We start from the raw sequence: 17,110 nt of genomic DNA, 5'->3' as shown, positions 1-17,110 counted from the left end.
TTATTCAGATAAACTATGAAGGGATGTATACGGCATAAAAAAATACATGTGTTTATAGTTTCAACCAATAACAGGAATTTATTGAGTATTATTGTTGGCATTATGAATATGAAAAAGTAGAAGACATAATTTTAAACTGAACCTCACAGCTTATTATTATTCTGTTGGGAAAATAAGATATATATCTGAACTATTAAATAGAATAGCTTTATATATTAACATAATAAACTGTTACATCATTTAACATAGACATTTGGAGACTACAATGACAGATATTTCTTTGGCAGTGGCAATAAGCAAAAAAAAATTGGAGGAGGGAGCTGTAACTTTGTTTTGGAGCCATTAGGGAAAGTGTCACCTGGATATGGACCTGGGACAAAGGAAGGAGGCATTTTAGGCCAGGGAATCAGTATTAGCAATAGCTTAGATGGCAAGGAGCATGGTGTGTGCTTGCCTACATACAGAGGATGTTGGGGGAAGAGGTGAGAGTAACAAGATAATTGACTAGAGTAGAGAGTTCCAATTTCAGAGGAATTGGAATTAGATAAAAATAGGTGAAACTAGGCAATGCTGGGTCTTCAAATTTAGGCAGAGAATGGATTAGACTCGATTCAGTAACCTTGATTTATTAGGTGATAGACAGTAATCAGAAGTTCTCAAATAAGGCAAGTAAACTATGAAATCAGTGATTGAGTAAGAGTTTTCTCTGGCATTAGCATGCAGAGAGGATTATGTGAGAGATTAAATGTAGGGGGACCAGTTAGGAAATAAATTCAGTAACGCAGGCAAGAGATTCTGAGAGCTAAAACTCGGGTGGGAGCAAAGATCAGGAAGGGGAGGAGATGAATCTACGAGAATGCTAAAGAATTGACTGAACCAGTTGCCTGATAGGGTGTGAAAAGTGAAGGAATTTGAGGGTCAAATATTCTCCCAAAACCCAGAAGACCACTTAGCTTTGCTATTAATAGAAAGCGTCTAGAGAAACCGAAGTAAAATATGAGTTTAATTTTAAACATGGGTTGTAGGTGATGACCTTTAGGAGTGTGACTGAGAAATTGGGACTGGAAATAAGAAATGTAGGTCAAATCAACACAAAGGTTGATAGATGACGCCATTAGGGAAAACAAACTCCAAAAGAGTAAGTAAGTGTTTAGAAAAGAGTGAGCAGAAACCAATTCACAGTTAAGGGGGGGCCTGTGAAAGAAACCAAAAGGATCATTAAGGGAAGAAGAGAATCATGGCAGCGCTATTTCATGGAAGCAATATCCCAACCATCGCCAAAGCCTGATGACTAAATTCTTAAATATCTCTGAATATTTAGTCACGTATTCAACAGTATCATGACTAAGAGCACAGGCTCTGGAATCAGCTGGCCTGGGTTAAAACACTCTGGCCCCATTTCTTATTAGCTGTGTAACTCCGGGCACGTAGCCTAACCTCTCCACGTTTCCAGAGATAGAACTTTCTCCAGTGGTGGTTGTGAACATGCATAAAAACAGCCAAGGAAGCGTTCAGCATCCCTCAGCACTCAGTGTCAGCTGGTCTCCTCAACTGCCTTGGGTAAGTACCTCATCATTTTTCTCCTGTAAACTCTAAACAGCTTCCTAATTGTTCATCTACCTCAGTCTCTCCCTATTCCAGGTTATCATGCCTCTGCTTGAAAGCCACAGTTGGTAAATACTTCTGTAGGATGACATATAAACAACTTTTAAATAGAATTTGAGGTTCTTCATCATCTGGCCATTTCCAACCTTTTCTTCCATCATTCATCTCCACATCCGGAGGCTCCATCACATGGAACTTCCCAGTGATCCTGAGTGTACCAAAATATTACATTTCCATGTCTGTGCAAGCAGTTCTATTAGAGAGTCTTTTGCCCTCTGTGCCTGTCAAAGTCTTACTTATTAAAGTTCAGGTACAATAAAAATAATACAGACATGAAGGTTGTCACAGTGGATATTGTGGTTGCCTCCCCGATAGCTGTTCCATTCTTCTCCCATTCTGTACATGCCCTGTGGTCTGATGGGACTGACCCCACCCCTGGCTCTAAGTCAGTTGAGTGATAACTAGTTTAGGGACGGGAATCTGACCTAAATAGCTCCAATCAGAGTGAAACTTATTCTAGCTTTCTAATACATCTTGATCTCTGAGAGTGTTGATGCTCTTTGTTCTTCTTCAAGATTGCCTTGTTATTCTAAACCCTTTGCATTTCTAGATACATTTTAGACCACCTTGTCAGTTTTCAGAAAAAAAATAAGGCTGCTGAGATTTTGACTGAGACTGAATTGAATCTATAATTTGGGAAGAGTTGACACTGTAGGAATATTGAGTCTTTCCCAAGCCACAAACTTTGTATATCTCTATTTCTTTATGTCTTTTAAAACTTCTCTCAGATATATTTTGTGATTTTTCAGTATGGATACCTTATTCATCTTTTGTTACATTTTGATGCTGTTGTAATGGTATTTTTAAAATTTCATTTTCTATGTGTTGATTGCTAGTATATAAAAATATAGTTGATTTTTAAATATTCATCTTGTATCCAGGATCCTTGCTAAATTTACTGATTAATTTTCAAACTTTCAAGCTTTGTATATTCATTTGGATTTTACTATGTATATAGTTGTATTGTCTGTGAATAAAGATGGTTTACTTTACCCTTTCCACATTTTATAACTTGTTGTTTTTCCTTCCCTCATTGCACTGGCTAGGACTCCAGTACAATGTCGGATAGAAATGGTGATAATGGGCATATTTGCATTGTTCCTAAACACAGGAGAAAAGCACTCAACATTTCACATTTAAGGGTGAGGTTAGCTGTTGGATTTCTGTAGACTCCTTTTATTGAAATAAGGAAATTCTCTTCGATTCTTAGTTTGCTGAGAATTTTTATCATGAATGGGTATTAAATGTGTCTCCTGGATTCACCTAGATAAGTCTATGTTTTTTTTCTCTTTATTTGGTTAACTAGGTGAGTTACAAGGATTAATTTTCAAATTTTAAACCAACCTGGCTTTCCTGAAATAAAGCCCACTTAGTCATGATGTACTATCCCTTTTTATATATCAGTGGGTTCAATTTGTTAATATTTTGGTTAGGATTTATACATTTCAGATTTAAGAGGTACTGACCTATAATTTTCCTTTCTTGTAATGATCTCTGATTTTAGAATCAGAGTTTGGAAGTTTGGTAGCATACTCACTGTCTCTATTTACTGGAAGAGTTTGAATGCCTTTTTAAAAAAGATTTCATTTGAAGTAAATTTAGATTTCTAAAGGAGTTGTAAAGTTAGTTGAATAACTTCAAAATTCAACTTTGTTAAAGTTTAATTTACATTCAATAAAATGCATAGGTTGAGTACAGATTGATGAGTTTTAATAAAAGCAGACCCCTGCATAACCATAAGCCCAAACAAGATATAGAATATTTTCATTGGTCCTGAAAGTTCCCCACTGCCCCTTCCCAGTCAATCTCCCTTGACAATTTGGGTAATCACTGATCCAATCTCTATCACCATAGATTAGTTTTGCCTGTCCTAGAACTTCATGTACATTGAATTGTACAGCACGCACTCTTTTATAACTCTGGGTTTTTTTTTTCTCAACATAATGTCTGCATTATTATTCCATGTTGTTGCATGTATCAACAGTTCTACTGCTGAGAGTATTCAATTTATAACTATAACACAATTTATTTATATATTCAACTGTTGAATATATAATGTTCGACTGTTGAATATATAATGTTGATTGTTGATGGACATTTTAGTTGTTTTCAGTTTGGGATATTATGAATAAAGCTCCTATGAACAGTTGTGCACAAGTCTTTTGGTGAATATAGACTTTCATTTCTCTAAGATAAATACTTTAGGAGTGGGTTAGAGGGCAGGCGAATGTTTGACATTATAAGAAACTGCTAAACTGTTTTCCAGACTGGCTGTGGGCGTGTCAAATGGTACAACAATGTACACAGCAATGTAGGAGAGCTACAGTGCAATCACAGCCTCATCAATAACTGGGATTGTTAGTTTCAGCCAGTGGTGTGATCTTCCAATCTCTCCCATCTCAGTAAGTCGCCGCAGTACCCATCCAGTTCAAACTACAATCTAGTAATAACCCTTGGTTCCACTTTCTCTCATTCCCCACATCAATCAAACTAAGTCTTGAATCCATCCAATTCATCCACTTATCTCCCTCTCCATATCTATGTCCTCAGCCCTAGCTCATACCACCCCACCTCTCCCCTGGTCTACTAAAATAACCCAATAATTCTTCTCCTTGCTTCCACCTTAGATCCTTCACAATTGATTCCCCACATCGAAGTTAAAGTAGTCCTTATAAAATGTAAATCTGATTATGTCTTTCCTCTTCTTAAAAGCTGTCCAGCTCTGTCCCGATTCCTACTGAAAGGTTAATGAAATGCAAATTCCTTACCTGGTTTATAAAGCTCTAAGTGATCTGGCCCTGTCTACATCTCTTACTCTATCTCCTACCCATCTCTTCTTTCCCCCTTGCTGTGTTCCAGCTGCATTGGCCTTCTTTCGGAGCCTCTAACACACCACTCTCACATCCAATTTAGAATCAATACCCTAGTTACTCCCTCTGCCCTGAATCTCACTGTACCTGTTAAGACATCACTCTCTCCCAACTTTTCACCCCCTTTTTCTTCCTTTCATTGTCACGAATCTCGATTTTTCAAGATAACACCATTTACAAGTTTATCTCACCATGGCTCTCGAGTTGTTTCTGACTAAAGTTATAGTTAAAGTCTTTCTCCCAGACCCCAGATTTTATAATCCTGTGATCAGTGCTGGATCCTTATGTTGCCGTCTGGTTACCTTGCTGCCTGTCTGATGAGGGACTCATTGCCCCAGACAAAGAACCAAAGGGCCAAAGTTTTCTCCCTGTAATGGGATTTGCCCTTCCTCCTGCTCCTGCCTGAGACAGACCCCACCACTGCTACTGGCTGGTCTTCATCTGAGTGCTAGGGGACAGACAAGGTCAACGTTCTTCCTGTCAGGTCCCAATTAATCATTCTGTCGGTTTTTCTGGGTCTTCTAATTCTGAGCTTCTAACACTTCCAGGCACAGAGTCCCTTGACATAACATTGTCTCACATTCTGGGACAGAGCCCCGATCTGAGGGTTCCTTTTGATTTCAGTCCTTTGGGAACATTTTACTATTATTAATCCACTAAGAGGATCCTTGTTTTGGAGCATGTATAGTATAAAACCAAGATAGATCAAGTATTATGTCAACACTAGTAAGCTGGCTGTTTTCTGCATCTGATTAACTATCAGAATAAGGCTGATGGAAATGCTAGAGAAGCTGAATACTGCAGAACCTACACCTTGTCCAGGTGTTCAAGGCTGAATTGATGTCACATTGTCAGGTGGTCTCCCAAGTGTACAATGGCTTTAGCTCTAACTCTCACCATTTTCCTCCAGGACTTTATCATCTCCTAAATTGCTTGGATTTTTGTGATCTACAATGGTTGGATCTATTATGTAGACAACACTTTTTTTCCTTTTCAGAAATAAAAACTAAAAGAATAGGCAACTAACATAGTTACATCAATTTTAATTCAATAGACTAGAAAGAATTCAAGAGTCTCCATATTCTTCCTGAAAACATCATTTTTAAAAGGTATTGGAAGGGAAAATATATTTAAATGAAAAATAATTTTTCTAAGTTAAAAAAATGAAAATACAATTATGATAGAAAACACAGTTTAAATCAATAGTTCTTTTAGTGTATAAATTGGCAAAAAATTGTATAAAGAAAAACTTACCTGTTAACTTTATCTGGCTCTTTAGGTGACTCAGAACTGTCATCTTTTGCTGTAAAGAAAAATATGAAAAGATTCTAGTTTACTTGGAAGACTGAATATATGGCCTTATGTGCATTCTTTCCAAATCCTCAATAAGATGGTAAGAAAGGAATAAAAATAAAGTATAAAACCTCAAGGAGTGCAAAAGAAAGATGGCAAGAAAAATTTTCAAGATGGAAAGCAGATGTCAAGTGGTAACTATCTTAACAGGCCATAAAAATTTGAAACCTAACGACCTGATGAGGGAAGGCCAATAAAAAGCAAGCAGATTTACACTTCAGAACTTGAGAAACACTCAGGTATTGGAGGTACCAGATACCTCTGAAAACTGACAGGTATAGCATGGACCCCAAAGACATAGCCTTCATCCTATGCAACCAGAAGACCACCACTGCCCAGGCAGGAGGGAGTATGTCTAATTCTGGAGAAACTGAACCAGAGAGATTCAGGAGATAGCAGAACAAGAGTATGGTAAGCGACTGAAGGCAGGGAATAAATCAAATAAATCGTATTGGATAAGAAAGATTCCTTATTCTCACTCTCTGTCCAGCTCCTAGAGTGTAAGTAGTTAACATCTCTCTCTTCAGGCATAAGACTGGAGGATTTGTCTCAGAAAAAATAGTCAAGCCTAGCTAAAGGTAAGGTCAGGTCCCCACTGAATAACCCTATAACGAAACAAAACCATCAACAAGTCCAATCTGTATCCAAAATTTCCAACCTTTTCAATGAATGATTTTCATTCATTGTGTGTCCATCATACAGATACATAGTCAAAGATCAGTAGATATCTGAGTAAAGTCATTATCATGAAGGATGACAACCAAAACAAATAAGCAGGAAGAAAATAGGAACTAGGAACATACTTTTCTGGACATTTTCCAGAATACAGAACAGAAAAACAAAGAGATGGATAATAGGAGAAAATAGATTTTAAAAAATCAGAGTAACAGATCAGTTGATCACATGTCTAAATCTTTGGAGATTTAGAAGAGAGAACAGGGAAACTGGAGGAGACAGGTATTATAAAAGAAATCATATAAGAAAAAAGTCCAGAACTAAAGAATTAGAGTTTGAGATTTAAACAGCCTATGAAATGCCCTACATGATGAATGAGGAGGAAAAAAATCTTCAGACTAAAGTTTAACCAAATTATGAACATACGAGAGTGGGAAAAATACACTTTTAGGCATGTGAAGTAATAAAAGATTTAGCTCTCATGTACTTGGAAGCTCCTGGAGGAAGTGTTCCAACAAAATGAAGGAGCAAACCAACCAAGAGGAAAAGGAGGGATCAAGCAAGAGCTCCAATCCAAGAGGCAGACCAAAAGGTCACTCCAGGATCCCTACGAGAGAACTGCCAATTCAGAAAAGGAGGAGGCGCATGAGTGCCCCAGCAAAGACGTCTTCCAGGGGAAACAAGGAAACTGACTGAATACCTGGTGTGTGTGTTTTGTTTGTTTGTTTGTTTGTCTTTACAGCTCTGTCAGAAAGCTTAGGGGAAAAATAAATGGTAGATATTTTTAAAAAGAACAAACAAAAATCCAAAAAACAAAAACTAGGGAATGAAAAAACAGGCCATTTGTACAAGAAAAATAATCATTCGTGGCTCACCTACGACGAATATTTACTAAGTCATATCAATGTAAACGAACAATACTAGGAGAATGGGGGAGAGAAAATGTGAGTGGAAATGGCACATAAAAACTAAATCTTTATCTCTCAGAAGAAGCTCATAAGTAATATCTAAACTGAAAACCCCAGAAATTTAGTACAGAATAAATTTAGAAATATAGTGGTGAATTCCAAAAGAAACAGATAAACGTGTTGAAAGCTGTTGGTACCTTGTGGGGTGGGGACGGCTCTCAGCCATGGAAGGTGTGGCTTCCAAGGTCTGCTATATTTCCTTAAAAAACGATTGGTGTTATCTGTCCTTTAAAGCTATGCACAAATACTTCTTTGATAGAAAATAAATACTTAACATCTTTAGTAGAGACTTTGCTGAAAAGTTCCTGGAACATCTGGTGCAGTGAAATACAAAAAAGGAAAAAAGAGGTCTGTAACTCCAGCAAACAGATCCATACAGGCCATCCTGTTAAAGTCAGGTTTTCCACATCTCCTGACATCTGTAGACAGCAGAATATCTGGAGTAATACTGTAATCATCAACAACAAAACTGGCTCTGAATGATGGTGCTAAAGCTCATGTTCTTTATGAGAAGCTACTGGACTAAACTTCTCTTTCTCCTGACATCAAGAAAGAATCTTTTCCAAAGGAAAGGGTATTCCTATACCTAACAACCAGTACTCTCTTTAAGATAAAAAAACCGAACACCTGAAATCCTACGAGACATCACCTGCTTCAACTGTAGAAACAAGTTCCTCTAAAATTGTTCTATTCTTAAGAGAACTTAAAAAAAAAAGTGAGCAAATTGAGACCTTAAATTGAAGAAGAATCAAATGCTTATCACAACATCTTCCTAATTGCAAGGAGGATGGGATGGATTTGCACAATCATCAGGGTTTTTTTAAAAGTACCTAATGTGAATTAGTTGTATAATCTCCCTAATATTTTTATAATTCTTCTCTATTCTTGTATTTTGACTGTCATAATATCTGTCAGTAATTATATTATAGTTTTTTGTTTTTTTTTTGCAGTACATGGGCCTCTCACTGTTGTGGCCTCTCCCGTTGCAGAGCACAGGCTCCGGACGCGCAGGCTCAGTGGCCATGGCTCACGGGCCCAGCTGCTCCGCGGCATGTGGGATCTTCCCGGATCGGGGCACGAACCCGTGTCCCCTGCATCGGCAGGCGGACTCTCAACCACTGCGCCACCAGGGAAGCCCTATATTAGAGTTTTATTTAGATAAGAATCTGAAACTTAGTAGAATGATTCTCCTGTAACAAAAGCTATAGGAATATACACATGGCTAAGAGAAAAATTATTATCTTAGGCTTGGCTACCATTATTCAGTTTCGTTATTTTTATATTCTTGTATTTTCTTTCAACCAAAGTTTTTAAAATTATGTGAACCCTATGTTTTAAATATCAAAACAAACACGATAAACAGAAAATAATATAATTTGACCACATAACCATATAGAAATAAAAATTCACGAGGACAAACTGGAAAAAAGAAAAGATGTATAAGTTTACAGTAGTTCCCCCAGCCTCCCAGTGGGTGCCTAAAACCACATAGAGTACCAAACCCTATATATACTATGTTTTTTTTCCTATATGTACATACCTATGATGAAGTTTAATTTGTAACTTAGGCACAGTTAAGAGATTAACAACAATAGCTAATAATAAAATAGAACAATTTTAACAACATACTGTCATAAAAGTTATGGGAATGTGGTCTCTTTCTCTCTCAAAATATCTTGTACAAATTCAATGCCTTTTCCATCTTAACTAAGCTCTTATGCATTGTGGCCATATCTTTTGCAGTTTGAGGTACAAAAACAAAACAAGCACAAATTTCTTTTTCTTTCTTCACAGTTTCATGGATAGAAGATTTGTTCTTACAACCTCAGATATGATTTTTTTCTTTCCTTATTTAGTTGAGAACTTTCACCTTTTCACTTAAAGGAAGAACTTGGGACTTCTCATTGGCATATCTGAATGGCCAGTGGCACCACTCTTGTGCTTTGGGGTCATGATTAAGTAAGATAAGGTTCACTTGAACACAAGCACTGCAATACTTCAGATATCAGACAGTTTATTTGATAACCCAGATGGCTACTAAGTGACTAACAAGCAGGAGATGCTGGACAAAGAGATGATTCACATGCCGGGCAGGATGAAGCTGGATGGCAAGAGATTCTACCACACTACGCAGAATGGTGCACAACTTAAAACTCATGAATTGTTTATTTCTGGAATTTTCCACTTAATGCTTTCAGACCATGGTTGATCACAAGTAACTGAAAACTTGGAAAGTAAAACTGAAGTTAAGAGGGTACATGAAATCCCTTTGTAACAAATTAGGAAGTAGCACTACTCAGAATCTCGGAGGCAAAACAGTTGTTATGCACTGTCTCCTCCCAGACCTCCAAGTTTTCATAAACAGATAGAAGTATAACTTGGAAGGCACTTGAAAGATCCCCTTGTCCAACTCCCAACACTGGGCAAAAAGTTCTTTGACAACATCCCTGAACAAGTCATTAAGCTCTGCCAAATGAACACTAGTTATGAAAGCACACCTTTAGTGATAGGGTGTTTACTACTTGTCAATGCGGCCTTGCCCATTCTTAAGCGACTTGAATTGTTGGAAAATCCTTTCTCATGTTTGGTCAGCTGGGACCTTGACGGACTTCACCATTAGTGATGCTGCAACTACAGTGGCATTTGCTTCTAGAAAAGATCAGTTACCCCAACTGACTATACAATTTATTTAGTCAACTGGAACACAGAATGAAAGGGAAATAATTGTATCAGGACTGTTCCAGGCAGTCTGGTATGTGTGAGCACCCAAACTATAAGTAAGGGAGTCAGGGTCCAGGCCACAAGAAGAAGAGGCTTGCAGGACATGGGAAGGTCATCAGGACCTCCACCAATCGTTTTTTTTCTTTTTTGTCTGTGTCGGGTCTTCACTGCTGCACACAGGGTTCCTCTAGTTGTGGTGAGCGGGGGCTTATTCTTCGTTGTGGTGCATGGGCTTCTCATTGCGGTGGCTTTTCTTGTTGTGGAGCATGGGCTCTAGGAGTGTGGGCTTCAGTAGTTGTGGCACGTGGGCTCTAGAGTGCAGGCTCAGTAGTTGTGTCACATGGGCTTAGTTGCTCCACCGCATGTGGGATCTTCCCGGACCAGGGATCGAACCCATGTCCCCTGCATTGGCTGGTGGATTCTTTACCACTGTGCCACTAGGGAAGTCCCCACCAATCGGGTTTGAACTCAGAGTTTGTGCATTCTTGTCAACACGCCAAGGAAAAGGCTGGTATTCCAGAGAAGGGCCCACCAAACCACAGTCGGGCAAGTTATCATTTTGCACATGCTTGGTAGAAGGGCACTTGCTTTTCACATTAAGCTTGTGTTCAAATAGCTTCCCAAGAATTTTTCATAGACTAAAGGTCTGCTATGAAGTCAGGTCTCTTCTCTTCAGTACTTGGAAATTTTAATTCTTTGATCCCAAATGAATGACTTTATGTTCACCTCATTAAATTGGAGGCGGGGGCGAGGGGCAGGGGGAATGCCCAGGGTGGCTCTCTGGCCCTGCAGCTTGCTGTGTGTGGCCTTGGGCTAATCCCTTCATCACCGATCCTCAGCTGCCTCAGGGGAAGAGGCTAAGGATCAGATGAATAAATGTATGTGAAAGCATTTTGTAAACTATGAAGTAAAATCAGGATCTAAATTTATGTGGGGTATTTTTTTTTTTTTTTTTTTTTTCTGTACACGGGCCTCTCACTGTTGTGGCCTCTCCCGTTGCGGAGCACAGGCTCTGTACACACAGGCTCAGCGGCCATGGCTCACGGGCCCAGCCGCTCCGCGGCATGTGGGATCCTCCCGGACCGGGGCACGAACCCGTATCCCCTGCATCGGCAGGCGGACTCTCAACCACTGCGCCACCAGGGAAGCCCTTTATGTGTATTTTTTTCATTCATTCAATCTACAAATTTTTATTCAATACTTATAGCCAGAGACTGCTACCTGGGCACTGAGGATATTGCTGTAGCCGAAAATTAATGCCTACGGATATGATACAATTACCTGCCTCTTGAGTTTCTCATGTACACAAGTAACCATCTGTTCCACTTTTGTGTTATCCAAAAATGGGATAATTTCTCCTTTGCATTTTCCAGACCTTCTTATTAATATATTAAACGTACATGAAAGTTGATTCTTGCAGCACTGTAGTGGAGACCTTTTCTCTTCAAAGTTGTTACAGGAAATGAATTCTCATTGGATGCAGTTTTTCACAGAAAACCACATGGTACTATGCTACCATCTAATTTAGAGTGAACGCAGTTTTCTGCACTTCATTTCCCACCACAGCAGCTGCCTCTGCTGTATCACGGCACTCTTTCCCTATGAAGCACAGAAAATCATTTTCTTCCTGGCGCTATAGGTACCACTCCACTCCTGCTGTGATGGCAGGCAAGCTGAAAACTATTTGCTGTCTTGGATTCCCACATATTTCACCAACACAAATAAAGCATATAGTGAAAACCAACCAAAGCACTATTTGCTTTGTCACTCATTTGTTGGGTGATTTGGCAACTTGGACAGCTTTCCTGTCTGGTCTGTTGGCAAAGCAGGAGGATTGAAAGGAGTGAAGGGTGATGTCAGTCTGAGAGAAAAGAAGAAAAGAAAGGGCGAACTTGTCTTGCGGTTTCTTCTCATCCTTCTCTCTGCAGGGCAAAACCAAAGTCATTTACCATAGAAAATTCTTTAAAACCAGTTTTGAAATTTGCATTCACCAGAATATGGACATAGCTTTGTACATAATATTTCTGTGTAATGACAGTATTGTAGTGCATGACAAAAGGGATACGTATCGTTCATTTGCTCATTCCACAAACACTTCCTGAGTGCAGAGGACGCGGGGGGGGGGGGATGCTACAGTATTCTGGTTGGTCAGAAATATGATCAGAGTGAAGTGGTACCATTCCTCTGTGGACAGACCAGCCTCAAAACTGTCAGGGAATTTCGAGGAACTCTGCGACAATCATGACATATTTGAAGATACTGGAAAAGATGCCTGATCAATGTTGCATCTGACCCAGATGCCCTGTGGAGGAGGACCTGACGTGGCCACAAACTGTACAGACCTGACTAACGGGCTGGCAGGTCCTAGAAGGGGATGGAAGAAGAGATCGTGGACATCTAATGGAGAGAAAAAGCACAAGAGGCATCAGTCTGGCAGAGTGAGTCTGAACAGCAAGTCCTGCTGAGTGGGGAGCTAATAGTGCCAGTTACTGTGTGAGGTTGCTGTGCACTGCTGAAAGGAGGGGCAGAATGTAAAGGAAAGAGCTATGTCACTAGGATCCCAAACTTCACTTGTGGCAAACACCCCTGGGCATAAGGAGCCAACAGCATTGCTCTGCTAACTGCAGAGAGAGCACAGGAGCAATAGAGGCGATGGAATTAAGAGTCAAGAAAAGGTTGCTGGCAGGATGAGAGGGAGCAGACCAACGGTATCAGGAAAACATTGGTCAATAGAGCAGAAAGACTGAAAAGGCTCAGATGTCACTTCCACATGGATTTTTTGAAGGAATACCTGGAGGAAGAATTCTCCAGAAAGAAAAATGCTGAAAGCTTTCCTAATCAAGGGGAAAGGAGTCCCAGATCGGTAAGATCTGGGGGGTGCTAAAGGTGAAGTCTGAGAAATATCCATTACAGATCAGAGAGTTAAAACTGATGTCATATCTTTATGATGGGTAGACTAGTTTTGATCAGCACCATTCACCCATATGACCATTACTTTTATTTATTTATTTTTGCAGTACGCGGGCCTCTCACTGTTGTGGCCTCTCCCGTTGCGGAGCACAGGCTCCGGACGTGCAGGCTCAGCGGCCATGGCTCACGGGCCCAGCCGCTCCGCGGCATGTGGGATCCCCCCAGACTGGGGCACGAACCCGTGTCCCCTGCATTGGCAGGCAGACCCTCAACCACTGCGCCACCAGGGAAGCCCGACCATTACTTTAAAGATACTAAGCCCATGATTTTTGGTAATCTTTTAAAAAGGACCACACTAAACCAGCCAGAGAAAGACAAATATCTTATGATATTGCTTATATGTTGAATCTAAAAAAATGATAGAAATGAACTTACATACAAAACAGAAATAGACCCACAGACATAGAAAACAAACTTATGGTTACCAATGGGGAAAGGGGGCGGGCAGGGGTAAATTAGGAGTTTGGGATTAATATGTATACACTACTATATATAAAACAGACAACAAGGACCTACTGTATAGCACAGGGAACCCTACTTGATATTTTGTAATAACCTATAAGGGAAAAGAATCTGAAAAAACAGATATATAAAATAGATATATATGTATGTATAACTGAATCACTTTGCTGTACACCTGAAACTAACACAACATTGTAAACCAACTATTCTTCAATTAGGAAAAAAAAGGGATCACACTGATGGATCTGAAAAAGAGGTACAGTAGAAGAGATCTTAGTATGACTTCATTACTGAAAATGGATACAGAAAATATTGCCGTATACAAGTTACTTGCTAGATCATTTACTTGGTATAAATAATTAATAACTGGCAAATAACAATAAGTAGGCACTTCTTACATTGTAATGGCTGGTGGAAAAGTCTTAGAATTATTTGCCTGTACAGAGTTTCATCTTTAATCAGTATATGGGCTGCTTCCAAATTCACTGGATTTTCTAGCACTGGATTAGAAAGCATAACCTATAGGAAAACATATAGAACATAGAGTTTTTAAAGTAACTTTTTTCTTAGAGCAAAAAGACAAACCAATACATACAACATTCAAGAAGCATTCATTAAATGCCTACAATGTATCCACCTGGAGATAGAGACAAAGACAAAAGAGACATGGTCCCTACTCTCAAGAAACACTTGATCTATCTTGGTTTTATACTGTACATTCATGAGACAAACATTAGGATCAAAGCAAGTTACAAGTTCCTTCCTGTAACTTATTTCTTCCTATCACATAAATTTAAATTGATTTTTTATGGAAAGGGAAGTAAACATTAGAAAACATTGAAACATTTCCATTAAAAAATACATTACATTTTAACATGAGATCATATTTAGATCGCGAATAAACAAACACATGTATTAAAAACTTGCATGCAATTCAATATCCCTCCAGATCACTGAATGCTTAACTTGGTATCTGTAGTAGTTTTCTATTGCTGCTATAACAAATTACCACAAATTTAGCAACTAAATCAACACAAATTTATTATCTCACATTTCTACAAGTAGGAAGTCAAGGTTGATTGGGCTGGTTTTTCTTTTCCAGACTGAACAAGACTGAAATCAAGTCGTCGGTTGGCTGGGCTCTTACCAGAGGCTCTGGGAAGAACATGCCTCCCAACTCATTCAGGCTGTCTGTTAGCTGAATTCAGTTCCTGACTTCAGTATTTGTAGGACTGAGTTTCCCGTTTCTTTCCTGGTGATTAACTGGGGGCTACCCTCAACCCTGAGATGTCTCTCGCCAGTCCTTACACTTGGACCCCTATGTGTCAGAGGCAAAGGTGTGAAAAATCCTTCTCGTGTTTGCTCCCCTCCTGTCATATCCTTTCTCCGTCTTTACTGTATTTCTCTGAGTGACTCTCCTGTCTTCCTTTTCTGTTGTTAAGAGCTCATGGGATTACTTTGGGCCCTCTGCATATTTCAGGAATAACCTTTCTATTTTAAGGTGAGCTGATTAGTAACCATAGTTCCATCTGCAAAGTTCCTTCACACCTAGATTAGTGTTTGACTGAGTAACCAGAGAATGGGAGTCTTGGGGGACATCTTCAAAATTCTGCCTACAATAGTATTTGCACATCTGGACGAAATAGGTGACCAGTAGTAACTAAAACTTAATAGTTCTGCTAGACCATGATCTTGTTTATCTGGCATCTCAAAATTAATATTAGCCCAAATTTGAAAAATTTATTCAATAATTCAGTATACTGAATCTTACGTTATAACATACAAATTAGATAATAAAATATAGCCAAAAGAACAACTACCAGAATGTCTTAAGTGTAGATACAGGTCAGAGTGGATTACTGTGGCTTAAGAGTCATGGAAATGATAGCAATCTTTCACTAATAAAAGCAGTAATCTGACATCTGATATTTCAAAACCAACAAGAATTTTCTGCTTTTTTTTTTTTTTTCTATTTGGAAAACACATTGGGCTATATTTCCCAGAATATTATAATTGCTTAAATAAGGATTGCACTATATCTTTCAAAGTGGGTGGGAAGCAGATGAAACTTTTCTTCAAGAGCGAGCTTTTGCTCTTTGGCTGGAGAGATAATCTTACTCAGAGAGGCACATCTGGTAAAGTTTATTCAATAGTCTTTGCATTGACCACTGTGCCTAAGACCTTTTCATATAATATATACACAAGCTATTAAGTATATTTAATGATTTTTTAAGAACTAGAATGTAAGGAATAATTAAAATATACAAATCAGACACCCTGCTAAAACAGTAAAAAAATAAAATAACAGTCCAACTTTTAAAGTCACCATGTGATAGTATGAAATAATATAAAAAGCCATCTGGAGGATAAATACAAAAATCTGAAGCATCAATAAACAACTGTACCAGTGGGTACATTTTGTAATATCCAATTAGTTATAGCCCATGAAATTGGAATTTCTCCTGTGGATGAGTGTTGGTACTTACTTTTTCATTGTATGTGGAAGTACAAGTTTTCAAAGAAATCAAGATTATAAAAATTTTAGGAGGAGATGATTAGCATATTTAGACTTTAAAATATTTTAAATACCATTTCAAGTACCACCCCCTTGTATAACAATGTGATAATTATAAATGTGTCTCACCTGTTATTCAAAAGGTAGTAGTCAGAAAGCAATCTAAATTTAAATTAAATAAAATGAAAAACTCAGTTCCTCAGTTACAGTAGCCACATTTCAAGTGCTCAGTAGAACATGAGACTAGAGGCTACTATATCGGACAGCACAGATATTGAACATTTCCGTAAGCACGGAAAGTTCTATTGGGCAGCACTGACCTTCAAAGTACTATTAAATAGCCATTAAAATATTAATTTTAGCAATCTGGAAATTACTCGAGATAAAATGTTAAGTGAAAAAGAAATAGGCTATATAATTTGAACATATACACCATCATTGCAACGACGTAAAAATTCAGATTTGTTGCTTCAATCATGTTACTTAGTACCTATCACACAAATTAGACTTGTTTCCTGACCTCAGGGAGCTTACAGTCCAACAGGGGAAGACAGATAAGGAAACAGTATATGCATTAGAGCATTATAGCGCTCTCATAGAGATCTGCTTAGGGTACCACTTTGCAAAGAAAACCTCCTTCCCACCAAAACCAAAGCCATCAATTTCACCTAGGAAAGGAAATCAGGAAAGGCATTGCAGAAGAGGGCTCTACTGACCTGACTCTTATAATGTGAGCAGCTGCTTGCTGAACAGACTGAGAAAGAGGGAATAAAATGGGCTGCTGGTCAGATGCGGAACTGGACTGAGCACTTTTTAAAGCGCAAGACTGACTTAGGTTTGCAACTTTAGAGTTTAGAACTCTATAAATGCTTTTTAACATGAATTGAACCAAGCACTGTGAGTGGAAAAAA

The 17,110-nt window shown here is 38.6% G+C and overlaps 1 protein-coding gene across 2 annotated transcripts in view; it reads right to left on the bottom strand.

The window, feature by feature from the left end:
* Positions 1 to 17,110, bottom strand: part of UBE2U (ubiquitin conjugating enzyme E2 U) — a 70,750-nt gene that overhangs the window by 38,094 nt on the left and 15,546 nt on the right. For both annotated transcript variants that reach the window (XM_065889910.1, XM_065889921.1), the window contains exons 5-6: positions 14,083 to 14,203; positions 5,790 to 5,838 (exon numbers count right to left, since the gene is read on the bottom strand). In XM_065889910.1, the coding sequence (XP_065745982.1) occupies positions 5,790 to 5,838; positions 14,083 to 14,203 (170 nt within the window). The remainder of the gene's footprint in view (positions 1 to 5,789; positions 5,839 to 14,082; positions 14,204 to 17,110) is intronic.

Source organism: Phocoena phocoena, chromosome 1 (assembly GCF_963924675.1).
Source record: "Phocoena phocoena chromosome 1, mPhoPho1.1, whole genome shotgun sequence".
NCBI classification, from domain to species: Eukaryota; Metazoa; Chordata; class Mammalia; order Artiodactyla; family Phocoenidae; genus Phocoena; species Phocoena phocoena.
Note: the sequence above shows the minus strand (reverse complement) of the source record. Positions and strands in the feature narration are given on the sequence as shown.